At 40.0% G+C, this 24,675-nt stretch overlaps 1 protein-coding gene across 1 annotated transcript; it reads right to left on the bottom strand.

Moving 5' to 3' along the window:
• Nucleotides 1–5,956: 5,956 nt before the first annotated feature.
• Nucleotides 5,957–9,603, bottom strand: LOC143593014 (codeine O-demethylase-like). The gene is made up of 4 exons (XM_077072768.1): nt 9,091–9,603; nt 8,750–8,997; nt 7,629–7,953; nt 5,957–6,371 (listed from the first exon to the last, which is right to left on the bottom strand). Exons 1-4 carry the CDS (start codon nt 9,340–9,342, stop codon nt 6,102–6,104), a joined length of 1,095 nt encoding a protein of 364 aa, XP_076928883.1. The 5' UTR covers nt 9,343–9,603; the 3' UTR covers nt 5,957–6,101.
• Nucleotides 9,604–24,675: the final 15,072 nt, after the last annotated feature.

Here is a 24,675-nt window from a genome sequence, read left to right as displayed (position 1 = left end):
AGAATACAGGCTGACCTAAACAGAAGAAAAGACTTAGGGTCTAGCGCGAGAAGACTCGAGCGCACGCGCGATGGCGAAGGCAGACAGAGAACAATTCTTGACGCGCCGCGGGAAGAACTATTATCCTTAGCGCGCCGCGGGAAGAATTACCATTCTTAGCGCGCCGCGGGAAGAACTACAAATCCTTAGCGCGTCGCGGGAAGAACTACCATTCTTAGCGCGCTGCGAGAACTACAATTCTTAGCGCGTCGCGGGAAGAACTACCGTTCTTAGCGCGCTGCGAGAAGAACTACAATTCTTAGCGCGCTGCGAGAACAGTTCGCCTCGCGTATCGCAGGAACAACTGGTCTTCACGCAGGCTTCCTTGTAAGGAGTCTGGCGCGTGGAGCTGCGCAGACATCCTTAGGCGGGAAGAACCAAAGGACAAGCAAAGAGTTAAGAGAAAAAGGGTTTCAAGGCTCAAGGGTTAAGCAAAGGGGCGGGACGGCGACAAGAGAGAAAAAGAGGCGGGACGGCGACAAGAGAGAGAAAGGGGCGGGACGGCGACAAGAGAGAAAGAGGACGGCGGAGAGAAGGAAGAAAGGGACGGCGACAAGAGAGAGAGAGAGACGAGATGGCGGAAAGGAAAATTATTATTATTAGTAAGTAATATAAGAATATATATAATTTATTTAATGTTAAATTTTACAAAGATTAATAAACAAATTTAAATCATAAAAAGAAGAATCGGATCAGAAAACGGGTACCTGGGTCGGGTCGGATCGGGCAGTTGTCACAACTTCAAGGTGCTAGCATCTTTTCAAAAATCGATCTTCGTTCTGGCTATCACCAACTCAAAGTTCAATCTGAAGATATTCCAAAAACCTCCTTTCGAACAAGGTATGGCCATTATGAGTTCATCGTTATGCCATTCGGACTTACTAATGCGCCAGCTGCGTTCATGGATATGATGAATCGTATCTGCAAGCCTTACTTGGATAAATTTGTTATCGTCTTCATCGAAGACATACTTATTTACTCTAAGTCTAAGGACGATCATGAAAATCATCTTCGAACCTTATTTGAAATCCTTAGGACCGAGAAGTTGTACGCCAAGTTCTCGAAATGCGAATTTTGGTTACACGAGGTGCAATTTCTTGGTCACATTATTAACGTTAACGGTATTCAAGTGGACCCCGCTAAGATTGAAGCTATCTCTAAGTGGGAAATCCCAAAGTCGCCAACCGAGATTCGGAGTTTCTTGGGATTGGCTGGCTATTACCGTAGGTTCATCGAAAACTTCTCCCGAATCGATGTTCCCCTAACTTCTTTAACTCGCAAAAACATCAAGTATGAATAGGGAACGAAACAACAAGAGGCGTTCAATATACTTAAACAAAAGCTTACCCAAGCTCCTATACTGGCCTTTCCAGAAGGTACTAAAGATTTCGTTGTCTTTAGAGTGCGTCTCATTCCGGTTTGGGATGTGTGCTAATGCAACGAAAGAAAGTAATCGCTTATGCCTCTCGTCAACTCAAGATGCACGAAAAGAATTATACGACACACGATCTAGAGTTAGGCGCCATAATCTTTGCACTAGAGATATGGATGCACTATCTCTATGGAGTAAGATTTATCGTGCACACCGATCATAAAAGCTTGAAACACATATTTGAGCAAAAAGAGCTTAACATGCGCCAACGACGCTGGATGGAAACTCTTAACGATTACGATTGTGAGATCGTTTATCACGAAGGTAAGGCCAACGTGTGGCTGACGCCATAAGTCGTAAAGAGCATGAAAAGCCAAAAAGAGTCCGAGCATTAAGGCTAGAACTTCAAATCAGTCTCATTGATCAAATCAAATCTGCTCAAATTCAAGCGATCAATGAAAATAAGATCTCCGATGAAAAATGTAACGACACCATTGGCTCGTTAGTCAAAGGTGACGATGGTATCCTTAGAATGGGAAACCGAATTTGGGTACCAATCATTAGGGACTTGCGTGAGAAAATCCTGAATGAAGCTCATAAGACCAAATACATGATGCACCCTGGTAGTGACAAAATGTATCAAAACCTCAAGTCGACCTATTGGTGGAATGGAATGAAAAAGGACATCGCTTCGCACGTTGCGAAATTTCTAACATGTTTGAAAGTCAAGGCTGAACATCAAAAGCCTTCGGGATTACTTCAGCAACCCGAACTTCCCGTATGGAAGTGGGAGTTAATCACTATGGATTTCATTACTAAGCTCCCGAAGATGACTCGACAACATAATGCTATTTGGATGATCGTCGATAGATTAACCAAATCCGCTCACTTCATTCCTATCAACGAGTCGTACTCAATGGATAGATTAGCGCGTATATATGTGAACAACATTGTTGCTTTGCATGGAGTACCGCTATCTATAATCTCTGATCGAGACAGTCGCTTTACGTCTCACTTTTGGAAAAGCTTCCAACAAGCGTTAGGCACAAAGTTAAACCTTAGCACCGCCTATCATCCATAAACCGATGGGCAGAGCGAAAGGACAATTCAAACGTTGCAAGATATGCTCCACGCTTGTGTGATAGACTTAGGTGGAAGTTGGTACGACCACTTACCCCTAATGGAATTTTCGTATAACAATAGTTATCACACGAGTATTCAAGCCGCACCATTTGAGGCGTTATATGGTCGAAAATGTAGAACGCCTGTGTGCAGGTCTGAAACTGGAGACAATCAATTGCCTGGATCTGAAATAGTCCAAGAAACCACCGACAAAGTTCTTCAAATCCGCAAACGACTTAAGACGGCACGTGATCGCCAAAAGAGTTACGCCGATGTCCGTCGTAAGCCGTTAGAATTTAGTGTCGGTGACAAAGTTCTTTTGAAAGTCTCGCCATGGAAGGGCGTAGTCCGCTTCGGCAAGAAAGGCAAGCTAAGTCCTCGATTCGTTGGACCCTTCGAGGTACTCGAACGAATTGGTACCGTCGCATACCGTTTGCGACTACCCGAGGAAATGCAAGGAATACACAATGTATTTCACGTCTCGAATCTACGAAAATGTCTAGCCGATGAATCTCTTTCAATGCCACTAAAAGACGTAGAAATTAACGAGAATTTAAAATTCATTGAAATACCAATACAAATAGAAGATTCGAAAACAAAGAAACTTAAAAGACGAACTTTAAAAATTGTGAAAGTAAGATGGGATTCGCGAAGAGGACCCGAGTATACATGGGAACTCGAGTCCGAAATGAGAAAGAAATACCCCACTTGTTCTTGTAAGCAATCTCGAGGACGAGATTTATTTCAAGGTGGGGAGGATGTAACATCACGTAAATTTCGGGCCAAAAATGTCAATTTCCAAAGTCAATGAACCAATTCTGCCAATTTCCATACTCCAGGGGCTTAAATGAAAAATCTGTTTTCTTGACCCATTGCGCTACGCGACAGGTCAAGAGAGACACCCATCGCGTACCAATATGGGGTGTCTGACAAATTGTGACACGTGGCAAGGCTACCCACTGACTCATCAAGCCTACGTCGCGGTACGCGACAGGCTTGCCAAGAGACCCATCGCGTACCGCTATGGGGTCCAAAAATGGCTCTATAAATTGCAGCCACGGGTTCTCACAATTCACACCTCAAAACACACACATTACTCTCTCACTACTCTCTCTCTAAACCTCGAAGTTCGTGCCATCGATCCACCTCGTTTTGTGTACCCGATTTCTTGTAATTCGTGTTATACCTCGATAATCGTACCACCTCCCGATAATGTTAAGCAAGAAAATGATATTGGAGTGACGTCCCGACAAGATACCTCGTAAAGCGTGCCGACGTAGAAGAGTGTCTCGATTTGCGTGCCGAAGTGAAGTTATGATCAAATAAGAGTGGAAAAGATCAGGTGGCGTCGAAGTGTTGCCCAAGTGTTGAGGGTATTTCTAAGCCAAGCAAGGTAGGCATAATGTCCGACCAAAATAATAATAAATTATTATAAAGGCTTAATACCCCAAGTCGATGTTATTCTCGATAAACAAAGAAATAAATAACAAAGAAAACAAAGAAAGATAAATAAAAATATATATATGAGTATATATGTATATAAATATTCGTTGTTATAAAATATATTATTTAAGTATAATGAGTATACTTAAATAATAAAGAAAAGAATACGTTTCTTAAAAAAGAAGAAACGTCGGGATTTATGAATAAACTAAAGGTTTATAAATATTACTTTTTAACTAAAGGTTTTAAAGTAAAATGAGATGTTGAACTAAAGATTCATAGAGATAAATAAGACTAAATGTCTTAAGCCGGATCGTGTATCCGACTAATGAAAGTTATACTCGTACTATAGGTGCGAGATAGCGAGAAAGACTCAACGGACGGTGTTGGAAGCCGATCCCATTTGAAAGGTGAATACGCCCCACTTTTATAAACTTGTTTTCAAACAAACAAACGTGTTATGTGTAAAACTTTACATGAGGCTACGTGTCTCTAAAAACATTGTAAATAAGAGTATAAACCTAGCCCTCAGGCTGTGGCATACGTTTGTCTGGATCCTTAAATATGTGGTATGCGGTGGGCACATCGCACCACGCCTGGTCACGACCTCCAGCCACGATGGGCCGAACCAAAGTATGTTCGAGTGAGAATGACCTTGTGTATATTTATGGTACCTAAGTACGTCGAAACGCTGCGGTGTTTTGCTGAGGTGACCTAGTGTAGAGACTCGAGTTTATAATGATTGTTTAACTTGATTATTCCTAAGCCAAGATGAGCCGAGGCTTACGTGGTCTCGATGGGTGATTAAGTAAAGAAAATATTTTTAGCGTCAGCATATTCACCAGCATTCGTTGCTGACGTATTTTATAACATTTTGCAGGTAATCAAGAATAGAGCTTGAGAAGACGAAGAAGCTCAAGAATCCGATGGCTCGGATAATTTTGTTTAAATATTAAAATATGATGGTTTCGTAAAACATATAAACAAGTAAAACCAAACGAGACTTTCGTCTCGTCTTTTGTATCGTAAATATTTATAAATTCGATCCTTATGTTTTTTTATAAGTCTTCCGCTAATAACCCGCTACTCTGATTTATTTACAAACATGATACCAACTAGTGATCACACGCCTAGGCCTAAGATGGGGGTGTGACACATTATACTTGTAATTAAACCCGAATTTCCTTATCTCGTTAAGTCTGGTCATTAAACCCATCAGTGTGCCCTTCATGTGAAAGGCAGTTTTGTTCCTTCTTTTTTCCTTTTTCCTCAAATACACCCCAGCCCCTCACGTGAGGGAGCTTGCGAATTAGGACTAAGGTTTATTTGGGGAGAAAAACAACAAAACTGGTCGTCACGTGAGAGGCACACAAATGGGTTAACGACCAGATTTAACAAGGCTAATAAATTCCGGTTTAATTGCAAGTGAAATTAAACTAAAAGGACGAAAAGTGCAAACTTGAAACTGTTGAACTAAAACTGCAGATTTGAGCAAACCACAAGGACGAAAACCGCAGTTCGTTGAAATAAGTATTATAATAATGAAATAGTGAAAAGACATGTCTACCTCTGATTTAACTATTAAATTTAACGGGTTTAGTGATTTGGATGTAATTGGCAAAAACTGGGAAACGTGAAGGGTCCATATGCAAAAAAAAAAAACTTTTTGGACTAAATTCGCATTATTCATTGAAATATGTATTATAATAATAAAATAGTGAAAATACATGTCTACCTCTGACATAACGATTAAATTTAATGGGTTTAGTGATTTGGATGTAATTGGCAAAAACTGGGAAACGTGAAGGGTCCATATGCAAAAAAAAAAAAGAAACTTTTTGGACTAAATTCGCATTATTTGCCAAACCAGAATGACGAAAATGGCACTTTACTCATAAAATTATAATCCAAAAAGATACATAAATATTAGAAACGAATAATATAAAATAATCCCGTAATACGGCGGATAAAAGCTAGTTATTAATATTTAAGTATACGAGCTACCTAAACCAATGGCGTATTAAACACAAAGATGCTAATTAACTACTATACAAATTATATATACTTACGTACACCAATTTATTTTGCATTAGTAATATGATCAACAGAAGGCTAGGATATTTGATCAAGTCTCACTGGCTTCACCATATCTAATCTTCATTCTCTCGAGAAATGTCTTTCCGTTGAGCTTGCGCGAGAAGAATTCCTTGAGGTACTGTTCCATTACGAGTGTTTTATACAATGGCAGGTCTCCCGTGTTTTTTGTGAGGCTCTTTGCAGGACCGACATCGGCTTCAAGCTTTGGATTAAAGAACATGGCTAATGAAATCCTCTCTTCCGTAGCATTAACCATCGCCCTATGCTCAATGCTGTTGTATGCACCATTGCTCATTATCTGCAAGCCCATCAAATAATTACTACAAGTTTCATATTATCAAGCATAAGCAATGTTGTATGCACCATTGCTCATTATCTGCAAGCCCATCAAATAATTACTACAAGTTTCATATTATCAAGCATAAGAAATGCTCTTTTGTGTTTTTAATGATATATCTGGATTTGTGGGTTTGATATTTTATAAAATTAACAAGATTTCATGGAATATAGACATACATGGCACATATATAGAAGTATTTCAGGAATGGTTTGAGCTTGTAAAAAGGATTTACATATACATTAGTGCGTACCATAAAACATGGATGACTGGGTTGGACCTAAATGGAACTAAAGCTTCAATGACCCGTCATGGCACAAGCTAGGTTTTGTAGCATGTCTAGGAAATATGTCAATTATCGGATGTGCCAACTCATTTTGTTTGTAATACCTACAAGGCTTCCTTGACGCCTAGCGGAGCCAAAGGAGGTTATGTGGCCGAATATACGTGGTGGTGTCTAATATGGCTGGGTTCTAAAAGCTTGCTTATTTTGGTGATTGATGGCCAACTTTACCATAAGTTTGTGGTAATAAAATTGATTGAACCACATTATTGGGTTTTTTTGTTGTTTAATATAATCATATTTACTTAAAACGGAATAGGATTCCTTTGAACACACACCAAAGTTAACTTAGCTGACGAAACGGCTCAAGCCAATCGAATTACCTGTCAAACAAATGTGCTGTTTAGTCTGTCATTTCAACTAAACGGTTTGAGAGTTCCATACATATAATTCCACGGCCTTAATTGGTCTATTTTGGGATTTGAGACTTAACAAGAAAACAAATACACTTTGGATTACCTGATTGAAATTTCGAGTAACAACTTAAAATACTTTATTTAATCTGAAAGTGGTCGAACAATTTATAAAGATGACCTTTACTTTCAAATTCACAACAAAATTTCATAACAAACCTTTCTATGTGATTTGGTCAAACATGGACGACAAGAAACTTCTAGTGTCGGCCAACCACACCCCGGATAGAGATGCTCTAGTACAAATTAATATTAACAATTTATAAACATGTTTGAGAATGACTCATAACCATAAAGTAGTAGGTGTAATATAATCTGATCTCTAATAAACCAATCTAAAAGTACAGCCACGTTTTAGGTTTGCATACTAAAAAACTAATTAATGTATTCATGTGTTGTATTTCCTTTTGTTTTTAACTTCATTTTAGCAAATACTGTTCTTGAGTTTAAGATAAGTCTAACCTCAAGAATATCTCCAATATTAACAACAAAGGCATCTGGAAGAAAATTGACTGGGATCCAAACGCCATTTTTCTTAACTTGCAAACCTTCGACGTCGGTTACTTGGAGAAGAATGGTAATTCCAGCAGCGTCCGAGTGAGGAGTTAGACCGATAACTAGATCCGGTTGTGGGCAAGGCGGATAATAAGTCATCCTAATCGATTGCATTCCGTCTTCAAAAACATCTATCATCTCTTGCTTGTCAATTTTTACCGCTTGTCCGGTTATACCAAACAAATACATAGCTAGTTTTTGCAATTCACTCAAATAGTTCTCCATGGTGTCTCTGTTGAAAGAATTGAATGTTAAAACTTTATTATTTTGTTCCTAATCACATATTATGCATTAATTATTACCGATCGATACAACTAGAATAAATACAAAGGAAACATAATCAAACTGCAATGAGAATCATTACAAAAGAAATCAAATCATATCTAAGATTCATAAATTTTATTTCTTTTGTTCTTAATCAATCATATTTTAGATAAACATATTTGATAAGTCAACGCCCTGCTTGCGGTGCGCGCATATAATGTATATATGTGTGAACCCTCGGGTGGGCAAAAGTAAAATTGCACTAATTTTGACGTTATTTTACTAATCTCGTGAAAATAACGTTAAAAGTGGCGGAAGGTTAATCAGGCATCATGTGGTGGCGTTGATAGCCGAAAGACAAGGGCACATGCACCGATCAGCCGGTGTCCCGATGATTGAGTGTTATGTGCCTTATGTCCAAGGCTTGATGCAAAACTACTATCGAGCCGGGGGTCTCACCGGAAGCAGCCTCTCTATCCCTATGGGATAGAGGTAAGGCTGTCTACATCTTACCCTCCTCAGACCCTACCATAGCATTGCTATTGGTGGGATATACTGAGTACGATGATGATGATGATATATTTGATAAGTCAAACATTAACAGTCTTTTTATAGTTAAAAAGTAATATTGTTGGCCAACTATCATGAGCCCAATTGCATTTTAATAAACATAGAGACACAAGTGATGAGTGTGCTATATCTTTTAAAAATTGAATAGGTTTATAAGTAATAATCAAGACTATAGATAAGAACAACAGAAAGACCTTAGAACTGGTGGGAATTCTGGAAGTAAGTGTGATTTTCTTCTATGAACAGGATTGGTGATCATATAGAACCGATCAGCCCAGTCAACTTTCTGATCTTGTGTATGAAGTATGGTTTGACCATAACCTTGATAATCACCTGCATCTAACTTGTACCTCAGCTTCTCTTCCACAGGCATGTTGAAAAAATTCAACACTTCTTCTTTCATTTTCTTTATCAACAATTTATCAACTCCATGGTTCACTAGCTACAGATTAATTCAATTTATGACATGGAATATAATATATTAGACATAGAACATATGCTATATTTAATTATTTATAACATAAAGATACTTAACTTGAAATATCCCCCATTCTTGGCACGCGGCACGCAGGTTTATTAATGGATCTTTGTCGGGTTCTAGCACTATATTGTTGAAATCGTTCATGTCAATGACCGGGATAGAGGGCAAAGGCAACGAGTGGTTAGAAACAAAGGTCGGTTCTCGATGATCCTGAACGTAGCGTTGAGGGACATGATTTAGTTTGAGTTCTTTTGCAAGCTCTTGTAAACTCACATGGCTTTGTGGCAATGGTTGTGGAGAATCCATATATTTCTGAATATACTATGTTTATGCTACAAATGAGAATTCAGTGTGGTGAAAGGACAAATTCTAGTATTGATTTATATATAGAAAAATAATTTCATATATGAATGTGACATGACATGACATGACAACATATATAGCACATGTGTTGCATGGGACTTGATCAATATGGTAAGTTATATGGATAATTCATTTTCAAAGAAAACTCTCAATTAAAAATTCTTTCTTTGGAGGATTTCATACAAATTTGTGTATAATTTCCCCCAAGATCCATGTCATTGGGTTTTCCACCAATGTAATTTTTTTAAGTCTTTGATCATTAAAATACGATTAAATAGTTTTAATGACAAAGATGTATATTGACGTTGTCATCAACATACACCTATGTTTAAAACTATCGTAATTTTAACACCGACTAATTAGGGGGCAAAGCACCGGCCTAGTGACAAGGGTGGACCGTGTCTTTGTGGTCCAGAGTCAAGTGACCCTATAGATTCACTTCATATGGCATGTGTACATCCAATTAATGATTAAATATTGGATTGATATAAACGAAATCTATTTAAAAAAAAACAAATATAATGCAAAGGGAACGCTTATTTTGATAATATGATTTTGATGTGATATTTGTAATATGTAAGTGCTGATACATCTCCGGTAAGGGTAGCGACGTTTCACCAAGAAACGTGTCGCTTCGTTTATAGTTTAAATAATTACAAAACTTCTTACTTGCATTTTAGGCACTAACGTTCTTAATTTTGTAATTAAAACATCTGCCTACTAATAATGGAAAGATGGGCATATTAATAATTAGGTGTTCTTTATCATACTCTTAGATCCCAACTGATCAAATTAGGCATTTAAATGGCTTTGTTTTGGGTTTAAGTTGTATAACAAGACTTAAGTTTTGTTTCTATTAGGTAAATAATACGTACTCCATGTTATCATGCTAGGTAGAATCCATAATGAAATGAGTAAAGCGTTGATTACAACGGTCAGTTGTTAACAGCTACATTATTTACCTTTTTGGGTTTTAAACACCCCCTACAATGACATACGTAAATCTTCAACAATATGATCTATGTGGTTACAGAATTTAACAAACTTTAATAATTGCAATAATTCGTGAATCAAAGCCAATAACTTAAAGTAAATCAAGTTTGGGCAAACTCGATCTTACCAACAAGATCAAATCGACATTCGAGCAAGTTGGGTTTTTTTATTTGTGGTGTGTGTGTGGGTGAGTGGGGTGGGGTGGGGTGGGGTTGGGGGGTGGGGGGTTTTCAATTTGATTCGTCATTAACCAAAAGAAAAAATCCAATAAATAAAAACATTATTTGATCAAGACAATATTAACACATGATTTACATTGATTGAAGCCTTAAAACGAATGCACGCCAAAAAACCTCTATAATAAAAAAGGTCAAGCATAAAAGCTAATCAAAATTAAAATATAAAAAAAGTCAAAATAATTAAAACTTAAAATATTTAAAATAAAATATCGAGTAGCCATTATTTACAATACTACGTTATAAATTTTTAATTGAAACCTTGACTAACAAAAGATAATCCTACCTCTAGATTGTAGTTTTTAGACATGACATGTGTCATGTTAAAGCGTTCGTAGGTTTTCTTAAGACTTTGCTCATTTTTATTCAAATCCTTATTTTTCAATATATATTTATTGCTAGTACGTCAGATTAATCTCGTGTATTTCACATGTTAAGTAAAATATAACGTAATTTGTTAACACATTCATTCGTCAAGATAAACTTTATCGTGACAATTTTAACTCATCTTGTCAAGTAATTTTAGAAAAATATATATATACTTTGTAAAATTCATAAAAATATGATTGTACCACTTAGTTGAGAATAAACAAAATTTTAAACTAAAAAACAATCAATTCCATATTTAAGTCCCACTGATACAAAAAGAAGAAAAAAAGGGATGATAGGATGGGTTAGTGGTCGGTCAGTGATTAAAATTAACCGCTAAAAAAAGATATGATATAAGAGTTCATAATTAAATAATAAGTATTTATAACTAATATGTAAATTCAGATAGAGATGGGAAAACGCAATTGAATAGGATTAAAAACGTGTCACATGTCCTCCAAGATTTTTATTTATTAGTATAGAGACGTTGTCAACATATATATGAACCGGCATTGATGGTTATACTTGACCCACTCTTAATAAATACCATGTATATATTATACACACGTTGAACATATTTGAATTTTCAGATATAATACTGAAAATTTTATTTGAGCTACATAATATTAGACGGGTTCAAAAGTTAATATCGACCATGGCTTAATGTTTAAAATGTAAAGTGTTTAGTGTTTACAAGAAAATATATCACTCATCAGTGTGCACCACATTTATAATTTTAACTGATAGGCCGTTCAAAAAAATAAAATTATTTCAACTTATCCATGAAACTAAAATCCATATAAAGTTATAAACACAATATTAGACTGCTCGCTATGGGGCGCCCATGGCTGAGGTGGCGGGCGCCGTTGGGCGCCGAACACCGCCGTGGGGCGCGGTCCAACCAAGGGCGCTGAAGGTTGGATGGTTCCAACGGCCGGCGCGGTTGATGGTGAATGTGGGTCCCCCTCTCACACACACATACATACATATGCATATATATAGGGGCGCCTTTTGGGGCATTAAACCATAGCGAGGCGGGCTTCGATGCCCCTTGTTACTTACGTGGCGGTGACGTGTCACGGTGAAGGGGCTTCGAAGCCCCCTCACCATAATGACCAGTCTTAGTGACCAACATATCAATAGTATCATAATAAATTCTCAAACAAATAGTAACTTTTACAAATATGAGAATGACTAAAATTTTGACATCATGATGCTGATAACCATGGTGGTTCATAACATATAATTTTATTATTTTGTTTAGAGGTCAAATTAATAGAGCACCTGTGACTGAACCATATATACTAATTAGTCAGGAAAGTTCCAAATAGTGGCTTTGACGACGGGTCATTTCAACGTTTGTGAAGGCGTAAAACGGACTAAAATGTTGAGGCTTTTTTCAAAAATCTATTTGATGTAAGCCCTCATTTTTCCTAGGCTTCAGACTGAAAATAATAAAATAATAAGTTTATAGATGGTAGAGTTAAAAAAATTTGTGTTGCTTTAACCTTTTAGAATGACCTGATTCAAACTTTCGAATTTTATTTGACATTATAAAATATCTAACTATAAATAATCTAATATTCTAACTATAGATCATCATTAGCTTATGTCCTTATTTTTATTTTTTATATTATGCGACCCTAATACAAAGATAAATCATTAATAACATGAGCATCACTCTTAAGTTATGACACATCAACAAGTTCTTTAAAAAATGCCAATTATAAAATATATAGTACATAACCCATATAAAATTGGAGGCCTACAAATATTGGAGGTCCAAAACCACTGTCTTATGTGGTTGGCCCATGTTCCGGAACTGTTCGATGGTAACTATGGTATCAACACTCATGGGGCGGTAATGATTGGTGTGGTGGCAGGTATAGTTGTCCTTGCCGTAATACACATCGCCATCATGACCGTCATTAGCTATGGTGTCGCCACCACCACCATCACTGATCAACGTCGCCACCTTCACAACCACGGTCCCGTGGAGACAAAGATAATTAAAATTCATAAGAAATCCACCAGGCACTTTATTTTAGAGATCGGAACCCAAATAATTGTATCCTAGAAAGGCAAATAAAACCCAAAAATTCAATATCCTTAATATTATTTGTATCTCCCTCAACAGTCAACACTAGGAACTTGAACTAGGAAGGTGCATTCTTCTTATTAAACTGTAACGTGTAATCATTTAACAGATATGCCATATACTATTAATAAGTAAAATTTTAAAATATTTTGAATGATTAAACTACTATATTTTAATTATTTCAAAATATTATCTTAATGGATCAATCTTCACGTTGGTCAATTTTAATTTGATATTTCAAGATTTTTTTATTCAATATTGATCCCTACTTTGTCGAGAGAAACGGGGCAAGTGATATTGTCGAACACCAATTGAAGAATATATTGTGTGTTTGATAGATTTTATTCCCTCTAAATAATTCATAGTATTTCACATGTCATTTATGCACATCAAACGCTTGTTGTCTTAATAAATAAATAATCAAATTTGATATTTGTATATATATGTACCAATTATTATACGTATGTTAAGGTATAGCATATAGATTTTGACTTTACAAGCAGAAAATATATTAGTTGATACAAACGAATCAAATATCAACATTTAATGGGGACTTGGGAACACTTTTCGTCCTGAAAAGAATGACCTATTTCATTGTAAAATCAAATATCAACATCAAAAATCGTAAGCTTTTTTTAAAAATGGGTATTGGCTTTTAATACTCCTAAGTTTTTTTAATTAACTGATAGCACACTCAACTTTCACTTTATTACACACATCTCTCAACTTTGACCATGTTTGTCTTTGTCACTTCCTCGCTAACCGACGAATAACGTCGTTAGTGGAGATGCTGATGTGGGTGTTCATTTAACTGAGTTGGCATGCTTATGTATTATGTGTAGGTCTCACAAGGCCATCTCATCTTCTTCTTCATCATATTAGCCCTAGTCACCTCCATCACCATCCATTGATCTCTACCGCCACCACCAACCTCCACCAGCACTCATCCTCCATCTCCTCCACCACTCACCAAATTACATTCAACTCCTTTACCATCAATGACCCTGGTGGTTAAGCAGGCTACATATAAACGTCCTAGGTGTGCTCCAACAATAGGAGTCGCCAACGGGGTATAGGCTACTGTTGTACAGCGGTGGCGGGAAACAACCCGTTTTTCCGATATCAGAGGTGAAGGTATGTAAATCGGTTCAGATCAATGACGATAGTGGTGGTTCCTAGCTGGATCTAAGATGAAGTATTTATATGTCTCAAATCTGAATGATTACAACTCTGAAAAATCTAAGGGTGTCGTTGAGATTCGAGGCAGTAGTGGTAGGATAACCATTGTAGGTTTATTGGATTTTAATAATCCCTAATGACTAGTATTGGCCGATAATAATCCTCATTCATTTTATCGCCACTGACGGTCCCAATTTAGAAAAGCATGCCATTGAGATTCATGTCTTCTCTTTTCGGCTGGGCGTTGAATTCTCGGGTCAGATTCGGACGTGACCTTGGTTATGAACGTCTTCAGGTCCAAACAACTTGATTTTTTTTAACTGGAAGTCCAAACACCCAAACTGGATTTTAATAATTCCTCGGCGGCAGGGTCGTCTCAACGGTCGTGTAGGCCCTTGTTTCTTCTACCCCCTGTCGAGGAATCTCGATGACATCCTCACTGGCATGCTCGACATCACCATAGTTTAAGTTGAAGTTACGAGCATCGAACCTCAGTGTATCTGGATCAACTGGAGACGAGGTCTTAGACCTTTTTCATGGCCTTCGACTTTAGGAGACGGCGGCGGTTATGGGGCACCACTTAGGGTGAAACTTCAGACGATCCCAACAACTCATGTAGTTGAAGCTCGGCCTGCTTTGATACTCTATCAACGACTTTTCAATGATCTCCGCATCAACGGCGCCACTATCCCCATGCCTCTTTATTCCGACCGTAAACCGAATGAAAAAGTTGAAAACTCGAGTTTATGTCGGTCCATTTTGACATTATTGAATCTTTTCTCCGGCGCGAGTCTCCTCCAATTTCTTTAAAGATCTCCAAAACAAATTCCCAAAAAATGTTGGACGCTTGATAGTTGGCTAAAAAAATAGTTAAAAAAAATATTACTACAACTTTAATATTATTTTTTGTTATTAGTAAAATAAGAATACTTTTAAACACTTAAACATTCGGGATCTTCCAATACCGCAAGCCACACCCGTGAAAGGTATTCATTTCACACTCGTCCGATGTACATGCTATGGTTTCCTTTTTAGCCTAAGGTTCGCTAGGGGGTTTCTTTGTGTGTTTCTCTCATGTGCGCCTCCGCCTTTTTCATGTTTGCTCGACCCAGCACGAGTCTTCGGATCGGGTTGTGTCTCCGGCACCGTCTCTTCTTCATCTTGTTCTAAACCGGACATCGTGCTAGGATTCTGGAAACTGACCATCATGTTCGGGAATGGAAAACCGAAGCAAGCAGTTGCATGTATGCCCTCATGCTTGGGTCGTAATTAACACCGACTGGGTACACATATTGATTTGGGTACGGATCTTGAGGGGCCGGTTGGGTGGTGTTCGGTTGTAGATTATTTGGGTCGGGATTGTTTGAGTCGGGTTATCAGGAGTATTGACCGAAACCGAGCATATGATTGTTTATTGGATTCATATTTGTCGGAAGAAAGTGGATGAGAAGGTAAAAGGTGGTGAAGTTGGTGAGTTATTATATATCAGATAAATTTTATTTTATTTTTAATATTACCGTTAAACCAACGGTCAAGTTTTTTAAAAACTTGTACGATACGAACATTATGTAGGAAACGCTAGGAAAAACCCTTCACCCAAAACGCCAGGGGGGTGCCCCGTGTTTTTGGCCTCAAAACACAATCATTACAGACGATCTTAGTTTGATTTATCACAACGAAACAAAGTGGATTGAGGTCTCTTATATGGTCTTTCTAGATTGATTGATGCACCTCATCTTGTATAATTATTACAAGTAGTTGTCCACTTTCGTATCACTACTACACAAACAAGTATTAGCTATGAATTTTTTGCTACGGAAACAATCGGTGGCAAATTTTGCTACGAAGTAGCTACGGATTAGCTATGGACACATTTTGCTATGATTTAGCTACGCATATTCCGTGGCAAAAAAAAGTTTGTAGCAAAATCCATAGCAATCTTGAAAAAATAAGTATAACAAATATGAACTCATAAAATCGGTAGCAAAGTACGTAGCAAAATCATGAAAGCATATATTGAGAAATTCATAGAAAAATATATAGTAAAATCTGTAGCAAAGCCCGTAGCAAACTTAAGAAAATAAAAATATTAAAAAAGTAAATTCGTTGCAAATTCCATAGCAAAGTCAAAAAGATAAATTTTAAAACTAATTTGGTAAAATATGTAGCAAACTTCGTGGCTAAATCATGAAATCAAATATTTAAATTTTTTAACAAAGTTCGTAGCAAATGAAGAAACAATTATGTAAAAAATAGTTTAATAATTCCTTAGAAAATTTATAGCAATATCGGAAAATAAAATATTTAAAAGTAACTAGAATAAATTAGTAACCAGACACTAGACAAGTACACTAGTAAGACATGTTGGTTTGAATTTATCAAGCGGTATAATTAATTTAATAATTTAAAAACATATTAATTTAATAAAATATGTCGCGGGTAATTGTTGATTTATAAAATCAAATGCAACATCTTAATATCTTATAATTACCTAAAACGACTAGCCATAAGACCTAAAAAGTCCATTTTACCTCCTTTAAGAGCTATTATATGATACCTGAGATCCAATATGACTAATAAGATTTGCATTATTGTAACTCATTTGGATGATTTATGTTGGTTCAAGTGAATTTGGCTACTCAAAGTCTTGATTGATCAAACAATGACAATTTTTGTTATTCAGGACTATAGATGACCATCATTTATCAAATCTTATTTATCAAATCTTACACGTTAATACCTAATATGACCTAATACGACAAATTATGATCCACTGAGTGATATGATGAATTTGATAATACGTTATACGAGCCAAGATCTAGTCGCTAACACAATACATCTAGACGATTACGTTAAATTGATACTTTATTGAAACGTTTAAAGGATGAATACATTAGATAAGTTATGGAGAGAATCCGGCATGGTAACGGCATGTTAACACATTAAGCATGGATCTCTTCTGCTCCATGAATAGGATTGCCTATTTATAGGCACATACCCCATTCATTAACATCACTAACGAATGGGGTGGTCCCATTCACGAATGAGCTCTCATTCGTTATATTCCATCACAAATGAACTCTTACTTTAACGAATGAGCCGCCATTCACTAAATCCCTTAGTGAATGGGCTCCTAACTTAATGAATAAGCAGCTAGTTTAACGAATGGACCACATTCGCTATACAATCCAAAGCGAATGGGCCATATTACATTATAGCATATTGACTAAACTACCCTTTACTTATTCGATCGGATGCGGACTACGAATCATGCACTAGTATAATTTGAAGGCTTCATAAGCCTCAAAACACGTATGACCCGTTATAATTCATTACCATCTATCTTGGTCAACCAACGTCAAACTTGGTCAATTTTTTGGCATGATAAGGATTGTTCTGTTCCCACTAATAGCGAGTATGACTTAAGATCCAACATCACTTTTCTGGACATGTAAGACTCGCTGAATTCATTGCGGCATGTCTTGTCAACCAAAGTTAAACTTTCTCAATAAGATAAAAACTGGTCAAACAAGGTCTATCTTGATCACTTGAGGTCAATCATATGAACAAATTTCACCAAGTATAGCGTATTAAATGGAAATATGACTTAATAAGGCCAACAAGTCCCATTAAGAGTTATGGTGATTCTTAAGGTTTAAAATATAACTCCTTAAGGCGTGCAACCCATTTAAACTTAATCAAATCAAACTTGGTCATTCATGGTCAATCACATACTTCATTACATCTAACGCACTGAAACTTGATATAACGTAGTTGTGTTTGGCATGTCCCTTTAAGATTTATCATGACTCTAAAGTACATTTTGCAATTCACAAAGTTTTTATCGGTTAAGATTTGAAGACTTCAATTATTTTTCTAACTAAATGTTTTAATCAAAAAATATTGTGCATTTATATTTTATTTTTATGTTTGTAAAAGTTTGTTACCAAGTCTTATAGAAACTTGTATTAAATGTTATAATTCGTATGTTAAGCCCACTATTTTTCAAATAATTTTTAAAAACCTATCCCACCTAAATCCCCCGCTCATTTTATCTAAAAAAGTCAGTTTCCTCCGATTCGCCAAAAATTTCGGTGTCCTCCAAATCATATTCCCCACTTACCAAAATCATGTCTCGAAGCGATTACAGAGATTTAATTCGATTTCATAATGTCGAAGACCGGTAAAGGCCAGCGTGAAGCCGTTGTCCCAGTGAAGCCACGACTTGAATCTCGGTCCCGCAACATGAAATCCCTGGTGTGATTCTGATTATGTGGATGATGAATCACCTTCAGGTAGCACCTCCAACTCTCATTCAATCGATACCGATAATAAACATATCATGAGTTTATGGTCAATGTTAATTCTTTTGTGGGTTTCTACTGTGAGACTGTACAAAATAATAAGTTTTAAGATATTTTGTTTCTTGAAATTCATTGTTTGCAGGCTGTATCTCAAATGGTGATGTTCAGTACGAAGTTGTGGAGGTGAGTTCACTGGTCTTTTTATTGCTCTTATCGTTCACTGGTCTTTATGTATTTAGTTTATAAAGAAACACCAGTCGAACCCGGTCAGATTACAAGTAACCTGAGGGTTAGATAGACGTTTCCCACGAGGGGTTAATTCCGGCAAGATGGTTCTTCCGATAACCTGCAAAACAGACACCGTGAGCTCGTCACTAAGAAAGGGGGGGTTCCTCCTTGTGACCACCCTCCGGCGTGAGAATCAGTCTATATTACTCTTTGAATATAAAAGTATATTAGTAATACTAGAGCAGTTATCAGGTAAATTATACAAGATATTAGATTATGTAAGATGATGAAATGATAATACCATTTGATGTCTTTTATAGTCGAAGGTGGGTTTCCAAGGAGGTTTAGCCGGCCTAGTACTCTGCCAACTGTGGCCTACGCACGTGCTCTGCTGGTAATTGGTGGATAGGTAGCGGCTGACAGTGACCAGGCGTGCTATTCACTTTTCCTTTTCCACCAACTACAGGCTAGGCACGTGGTATGGCAGGAGTTGGTGAGCAGGCGGCGGCTATTGGTCACAGTGCTGTGGCGTGTTGTCTGCCATGCTGCTGTCAGTGAGCTGTCGTATCCTTGGTCAGATTTTTTGTCCATACCTCGTCAGGTATCACACAAAAGATCCTCCATTATTATACGGACTGGCTCATTTAGGCGGGAGTTTTCCCCCTCCCGCCTTTATGCGGGAATGTTCCCGACTTTGCTCATTCCTTCTTCAGGTGACTACTGAATTATTATGAGTGTTAAGCCTTATGCGTGTAGCCATGCTGCGCGGGTGGCCAGTCCCTAATGGCGGGTACCCACGCCTGCGGGAACAGGCGGGTTACTTGGAAACCATAGGGAGGCATTTCCTGCAGGACCAGCTTGCGTACCGCATGTGAGGTCGTCACAACTCTGAGCGTGGTGGGTCCTGCGGGTTTGGTAGGTCGCGGCGCAGACGTCCCTATGGTGAAGTCTGCGTGTTCAACTGCGCAGACGTCCGTTTAAGGAGTCTTGCGTGTTCAACTGCGCAGACGTCTCCTTTTAAGGGAGTCTTGCGGGTCCTAACCACCTCTGCTGGGACCTACCTCTTCAAGTCCCCCCAGTCCAATGTTCTTCTCATGAATGTTTAATAAAGTGAGGTGAACTTTTGGACTTAAGCAAGGGGTTTTTGAAAAGGGTTTAGTTTTATGGGTTTTCCGCGGGAAGTCTTACCCACGGGTTTCCCAATGTCACGCAGAATTTCCCAATGTTCTGCTTGATCTCTGGGATGATGCGGATAGGTCTGTAACCTCCCCGCAAGTCAGGAGCGTTTAGAACCTTTTGTGTAGATTCTCCATGAGGTCTTGGTGGTTTTGAACATAGTGATCAATCATGTTATAACCACCAATTCCATCCTGAAGTTTCAAACAATCTAGTTCTTGACGTTCCCGCTATGCGGGGATGTTAATCCCGTTTCTGCAAGCATGGCCCAGAAGATCCTTCTTGGTTTCAATTCCCATGGAGTGCTCGGTATGCGAAGGGTTTTGCCTTGACGCTGTACCCGCACTTCGTCTTATTAGTTACTTTACTCCCAAGGTATCCCTGGCATTAAATCCCTGCAGGGCTAGGTGCGTGAAGGGTTTTGCCTTAACACTGTACCCGCACCTGACTTATGGTTGCCGAGGTGTTCCTGGCGTTTAATCCCCTGCGGGCGCTAGGTATGTGAAGGGTTTTGCCTTAACACTGTACCCGCGCCCGACTTACAATTGGGTGCCGAGGTATGACTTTTTACGGGTGTTAGGTATGTGAAGGGTTTTGCCTTTACACTGTACCTGTGCCCGTTTTGTAGTTGGGTGGAATGCCAAGATATTCTCGGCTTCACTTCCCTGCGGGTGCTAGGTATGTGAAGGGTTTTGCCTTTACACTGTACCCGCACCCGACTTCATAGTTGGGTTTTTCCGGTTTCCGTGCCCTGCGGGTGTTAGGTACGTGAAGGGTTTTGCCTTAACACTGTACCCGCACCCGACTTCATAGTTGGGTTTCTCCGGTTTCCGTGCCCTGCGGGTGCTAGGTATGTGAAGGGTTTTGCCTTAACACTGTACCCGCACCCGGCTTCATAATTGGGTATTTTTGGCCTCTGTTCCCTGCGGGTGCTAGGTATGTGAAGGGTTTTGCCTTAACACTGTACCCGCACCCGACTTACGGTCAACTGGATAGCCAGGGTAAGGGGTTTTTTCCCGCTTACTTTTCAAATCTTTTTGAATCTTTGAAATTTGAAGAGTTGGTGAAAGGATAAGAACAGTTGTCGTGCGACAGTTTCTTCTGACTGTGTCAGGACGTGCAGGAAGTTATGGCGACGTGACATTATATGGTCATTCCAGACGCTTTTTACGGCGCGTGGGCGCGATTTTTCGGGCGCGTGGCCGCAAAATTAATGGCACTCGTCCTGTCAACAGCTGTTGCCAGCTTGCCTGGTGCCACATGTCATGGTTTCATTGCACCTTCAATTTCTCTCTCCTTCGCATTAAATTCACCGCATTAATTGCGATCACTATATAAAGGGGAAGAGGGTCCTTTGTAATTCACATCTTCACTTCTTCTCTTTCATCTCTAAGGCGATTCTGGTGAATACTCCCTTATTCAGTTGAGCATTCCTCCGAAATCGTTTCTTCTTCCTCTGCAATATGTCTTCCCATGATGCTGAAGCTGTAGCCGACGATAGGAGTACTGCTGGCGAGTGCCAGTGTGCTCTACCTGTCGATCAGTACCAGTACGTCGTCAGGAAATTCATGCTTGAGTCTCTTGAGCCTGAGTTTCTTGAGCCTGAGTTTCCTGAACCCCACCAGACTGTGTACGATGCCCCCAGCGGCAAGATCGGGGTATATGCTGCATTATTTGTTTATGGGAACCTTAGGTTCCCATTGACAAAGTTTGTGTACCGTGTCCTGGAGAGGCACGGTGTGCACCTGACCGAGGTGCATCCGATGGCGATTGCCAAGATCCGGCACTTCGAGTGGGTGTGCCGGATTCTGGGTATTGAGCCCTATGTGGACCGCCTGATGACCTTCTATACTTGGAGGTGCATCCAGGGGTGGAGCGCAGAGGAGTACCCCTCCGCCGATGACGGTAGGCCCGGTCAGCCTACCTGAGGCAACGACCCAGGCGCCTGCGCCTGCTTCCGCTGGATCAGTTGCTCACTCCTTTGAGCCGACTGTTCCAGCCGAGATGACGTCACCGCCGGTGGTAAGTGCGATTTTTACAGCATCTTTTACCGAGCCGGCGGTTACGATTGCTGCGGAATCTGCGGCGGTGACCGCGGCGGCGACCACGGCGGCCGCTACTATGCCTCCGCCACCGGCAACGACGGCCGGCCCATCAGGTACGCGCGGGGCTTCTCGCCAATCTTTGTCACCTTCCCATCTGCCCGACCTTTTGGATGGATTTCCCTTAGGTTCAGGTGATGGGTTCGGTGGCTATCGGCCTGTGATCGACCCTACAGGTGCGTAGGGTTCTTTTGGCCTTTATATTTTTTCTTCATCTTTTCCTAACTGCTTTGTTTCTTTTGCAGTGCCGGATTCCAATGAAGTGTATGTTCCGCGATGGAACATCCGCCGAGGAACAACCCTTCGTACCCCTGTGGAGTGCGTGGAATGGGCTCGCCACGCTGCTCCCCATGGTGCGTTGGGGGAAGCCATGGCTAGCTACCAGGAGGGTAGGCTAACCAATGAGCTTCGGGTTCTCCAGGCCCGGATGTAGCCGCGCGTCGAGCTGCTTTGTCGTGAAAACGACAAGTTGAAAGCAGCTCGCGCCAAGGAAGTATCTCAAGCGCGGGCTCTTCGGGAGGAGAACCAACAGTTGGCCGCAGCTGCTGCGGAGAAGGAGAAGGCCTTCAAGGCCCTCGAGGTTGAGGTTCAAGCGCGACTCGAGGCCCGCTCCAAGGCTGCCCAAGCTGTTAACGAACAGCTTCGGCTGGCTAAGGAGACTGCGAGGAACGCAACCGAGAGGGCCACCAAGGCTGAAGCCGTTGCTGAGCCTTTACGCGTGGAGAACGAGGAGCTCAAGGCCAAATTAGAGGCTCTCCAACGTGCTCATGATGCCTTGGCGATGGAAGATGCCAAGAAGCTCCAGGAGATCTTGGACCAGAGGGGCGTGCTTGACCATACCGAGCGGAAGCTTAAGGGCGTCGAAGAGGCTGCCGCAAAGGAAGTGCTACTTGCCAACCTTAACAAAAGCGAAGCCGAACGCGCCTGCACCCAAGCTCAAGCCGCCCTTCAAGAAGCTCTGGTTGCCAAGGAATGGCTTCTTCGAGAAGCGTTGTCTCAGGTATGTTTAGCTTTACGTCTTCACGCTTTCCTTTGTACATAGAAAAGGTGTTTGACACTTGTATTTTCTGTAGGTTGTGCATCGGGTCTTCTCAGAGACTACTTACGATGATGCCATGAGCGCAACCCTCAACGCTTCTCATGAGGATGGGGAAAAGGCCGGCTTCCTGCTTGGTCTAGGGTTCGTTGAGAAAGGCTTCCCGCCTTCTAACTTCCCTTTGTTCGATGTGGACACCGAAGCTGCATATGACCAAGCGGTGAACCAATATGCCGCCTTCCCGCATCCGGTGGTGGAGAAGGTGAACGAAGTCGCTGCTGCTGATGATGGACTTGCTATCCTCAAGGCTTTCCTTGAACCGCCACGCTCTACTGATGGGGCGGGCCCAAGTGGAAGTGGTCCTGAAGCTTGATTCTGAAGATCCCTTCCCGCCGCTAGGATAGACTATAGATTTTGTTTTGTAGGCGGGTAGTTACCCGCCCATTCTTGTAATATATCTTTCGTGAAATACAAATCTTTTTGCGGATAAGACTGTTATTTCCTTTGGGTTCATTGCTTTATAAACCTTATATGACTTGCATACTTAGTTTAAATTAGCGATTTCCCAAGTGTTTAGAATAAGTTAACCTTGAATGTGGTTGACAGTGGTTGAAGTTTTGCTTCCCCCTTTGTGAGTGTGCGGATAGGACCGGCACTTGCACTTGGTAGGATGGCTAAACTTTACCTGTCTGACCTGCGCGTAGGTTTTTCCTTATCCTTTCAGAATGACTTTTAACCGTTCGACGCGCGGTTGTTAATGAGTTAGTGTTCAGCTTCCGCTACCAGGATTCATGCGGGTATACCGGCACTTTCACATAGTGGGATGGCTGAACTCTTCCCCTTTAACTGTCCTGCGTGAAGGTCTTGTCATTTTCTGGGTTTATGCAGGTTTTGCCGCCTTTCTCACGCAACGATTCTTCACTTGATGCGGTGAATACCGACATTAGTGTTCGAATCGACCGTTCAACGCGTGGTTGTTAATAGGTTAGTGTTCAGCTTCCTCTACCAGGATTCATGCGGATATACCGGCACTTTCACATAGTGGGATGGCTGAACCTTTCCCCTTTAACTAACCTGCGTGAAGGTCCTGTCGTTTTTTGGGTTTATGCGGGTTTTGCCGCCTTCCCCACGCAACGACTCTTGATGCGATGACTACCGGCATTAGTGTTTGAATCGACCGTTCAACGCGTGGTTGTTAATAGGTTAGTGTTCAGCTTCCTCTACCAGGATTCATGCGGATATACCGGCACTTTCACATAGTGGGATGGCTGAACCTTTCCCCTTTAACTGACCTGCGTGAAGGTTTGATGCTTTTGGGTTTGTGCGGGTTTTGCCGCCTTCCCTGCGCAACGATTCTTCACTTGATGTGGCGGATACCGGCATCTCCATGTGCAAAGTTCATAAAATAAAAATGTAAAATCATCAGCTTCAATTTGAAGGAGAATCGTTTCCATTTGAAGTGGCTCTAGGCCTTTTCTTTACAAATTTGGAATTGATCTACATAAACTGTGTAATTGAGCTCCCATTAGACGTGGCTTGGATGGGAGCATCATCG

Source organism: Bidens hawaiensis, unplaced genomic scaffold (genome assembly GCF_021521415.1).
Source record: "Bidens hawaiensis isolate Kalapana, Puna unplaced genomic scaffold, B.hawaiensis_p1.1 tig00041620_1, whole genome shotgun sequence".
Lineage (NCBI taxonomy): Eukaryota > Viridiplantae > Streptophyta > Magnoliopsida > Asterales > Asteraceae > Bidens > Bidens hawaiensis.
The sequence above is the reverse complement of the archived record's forward strand: the minus strand, read 5'-3'. Positions and strand labels throughout refer to the sequence as shown.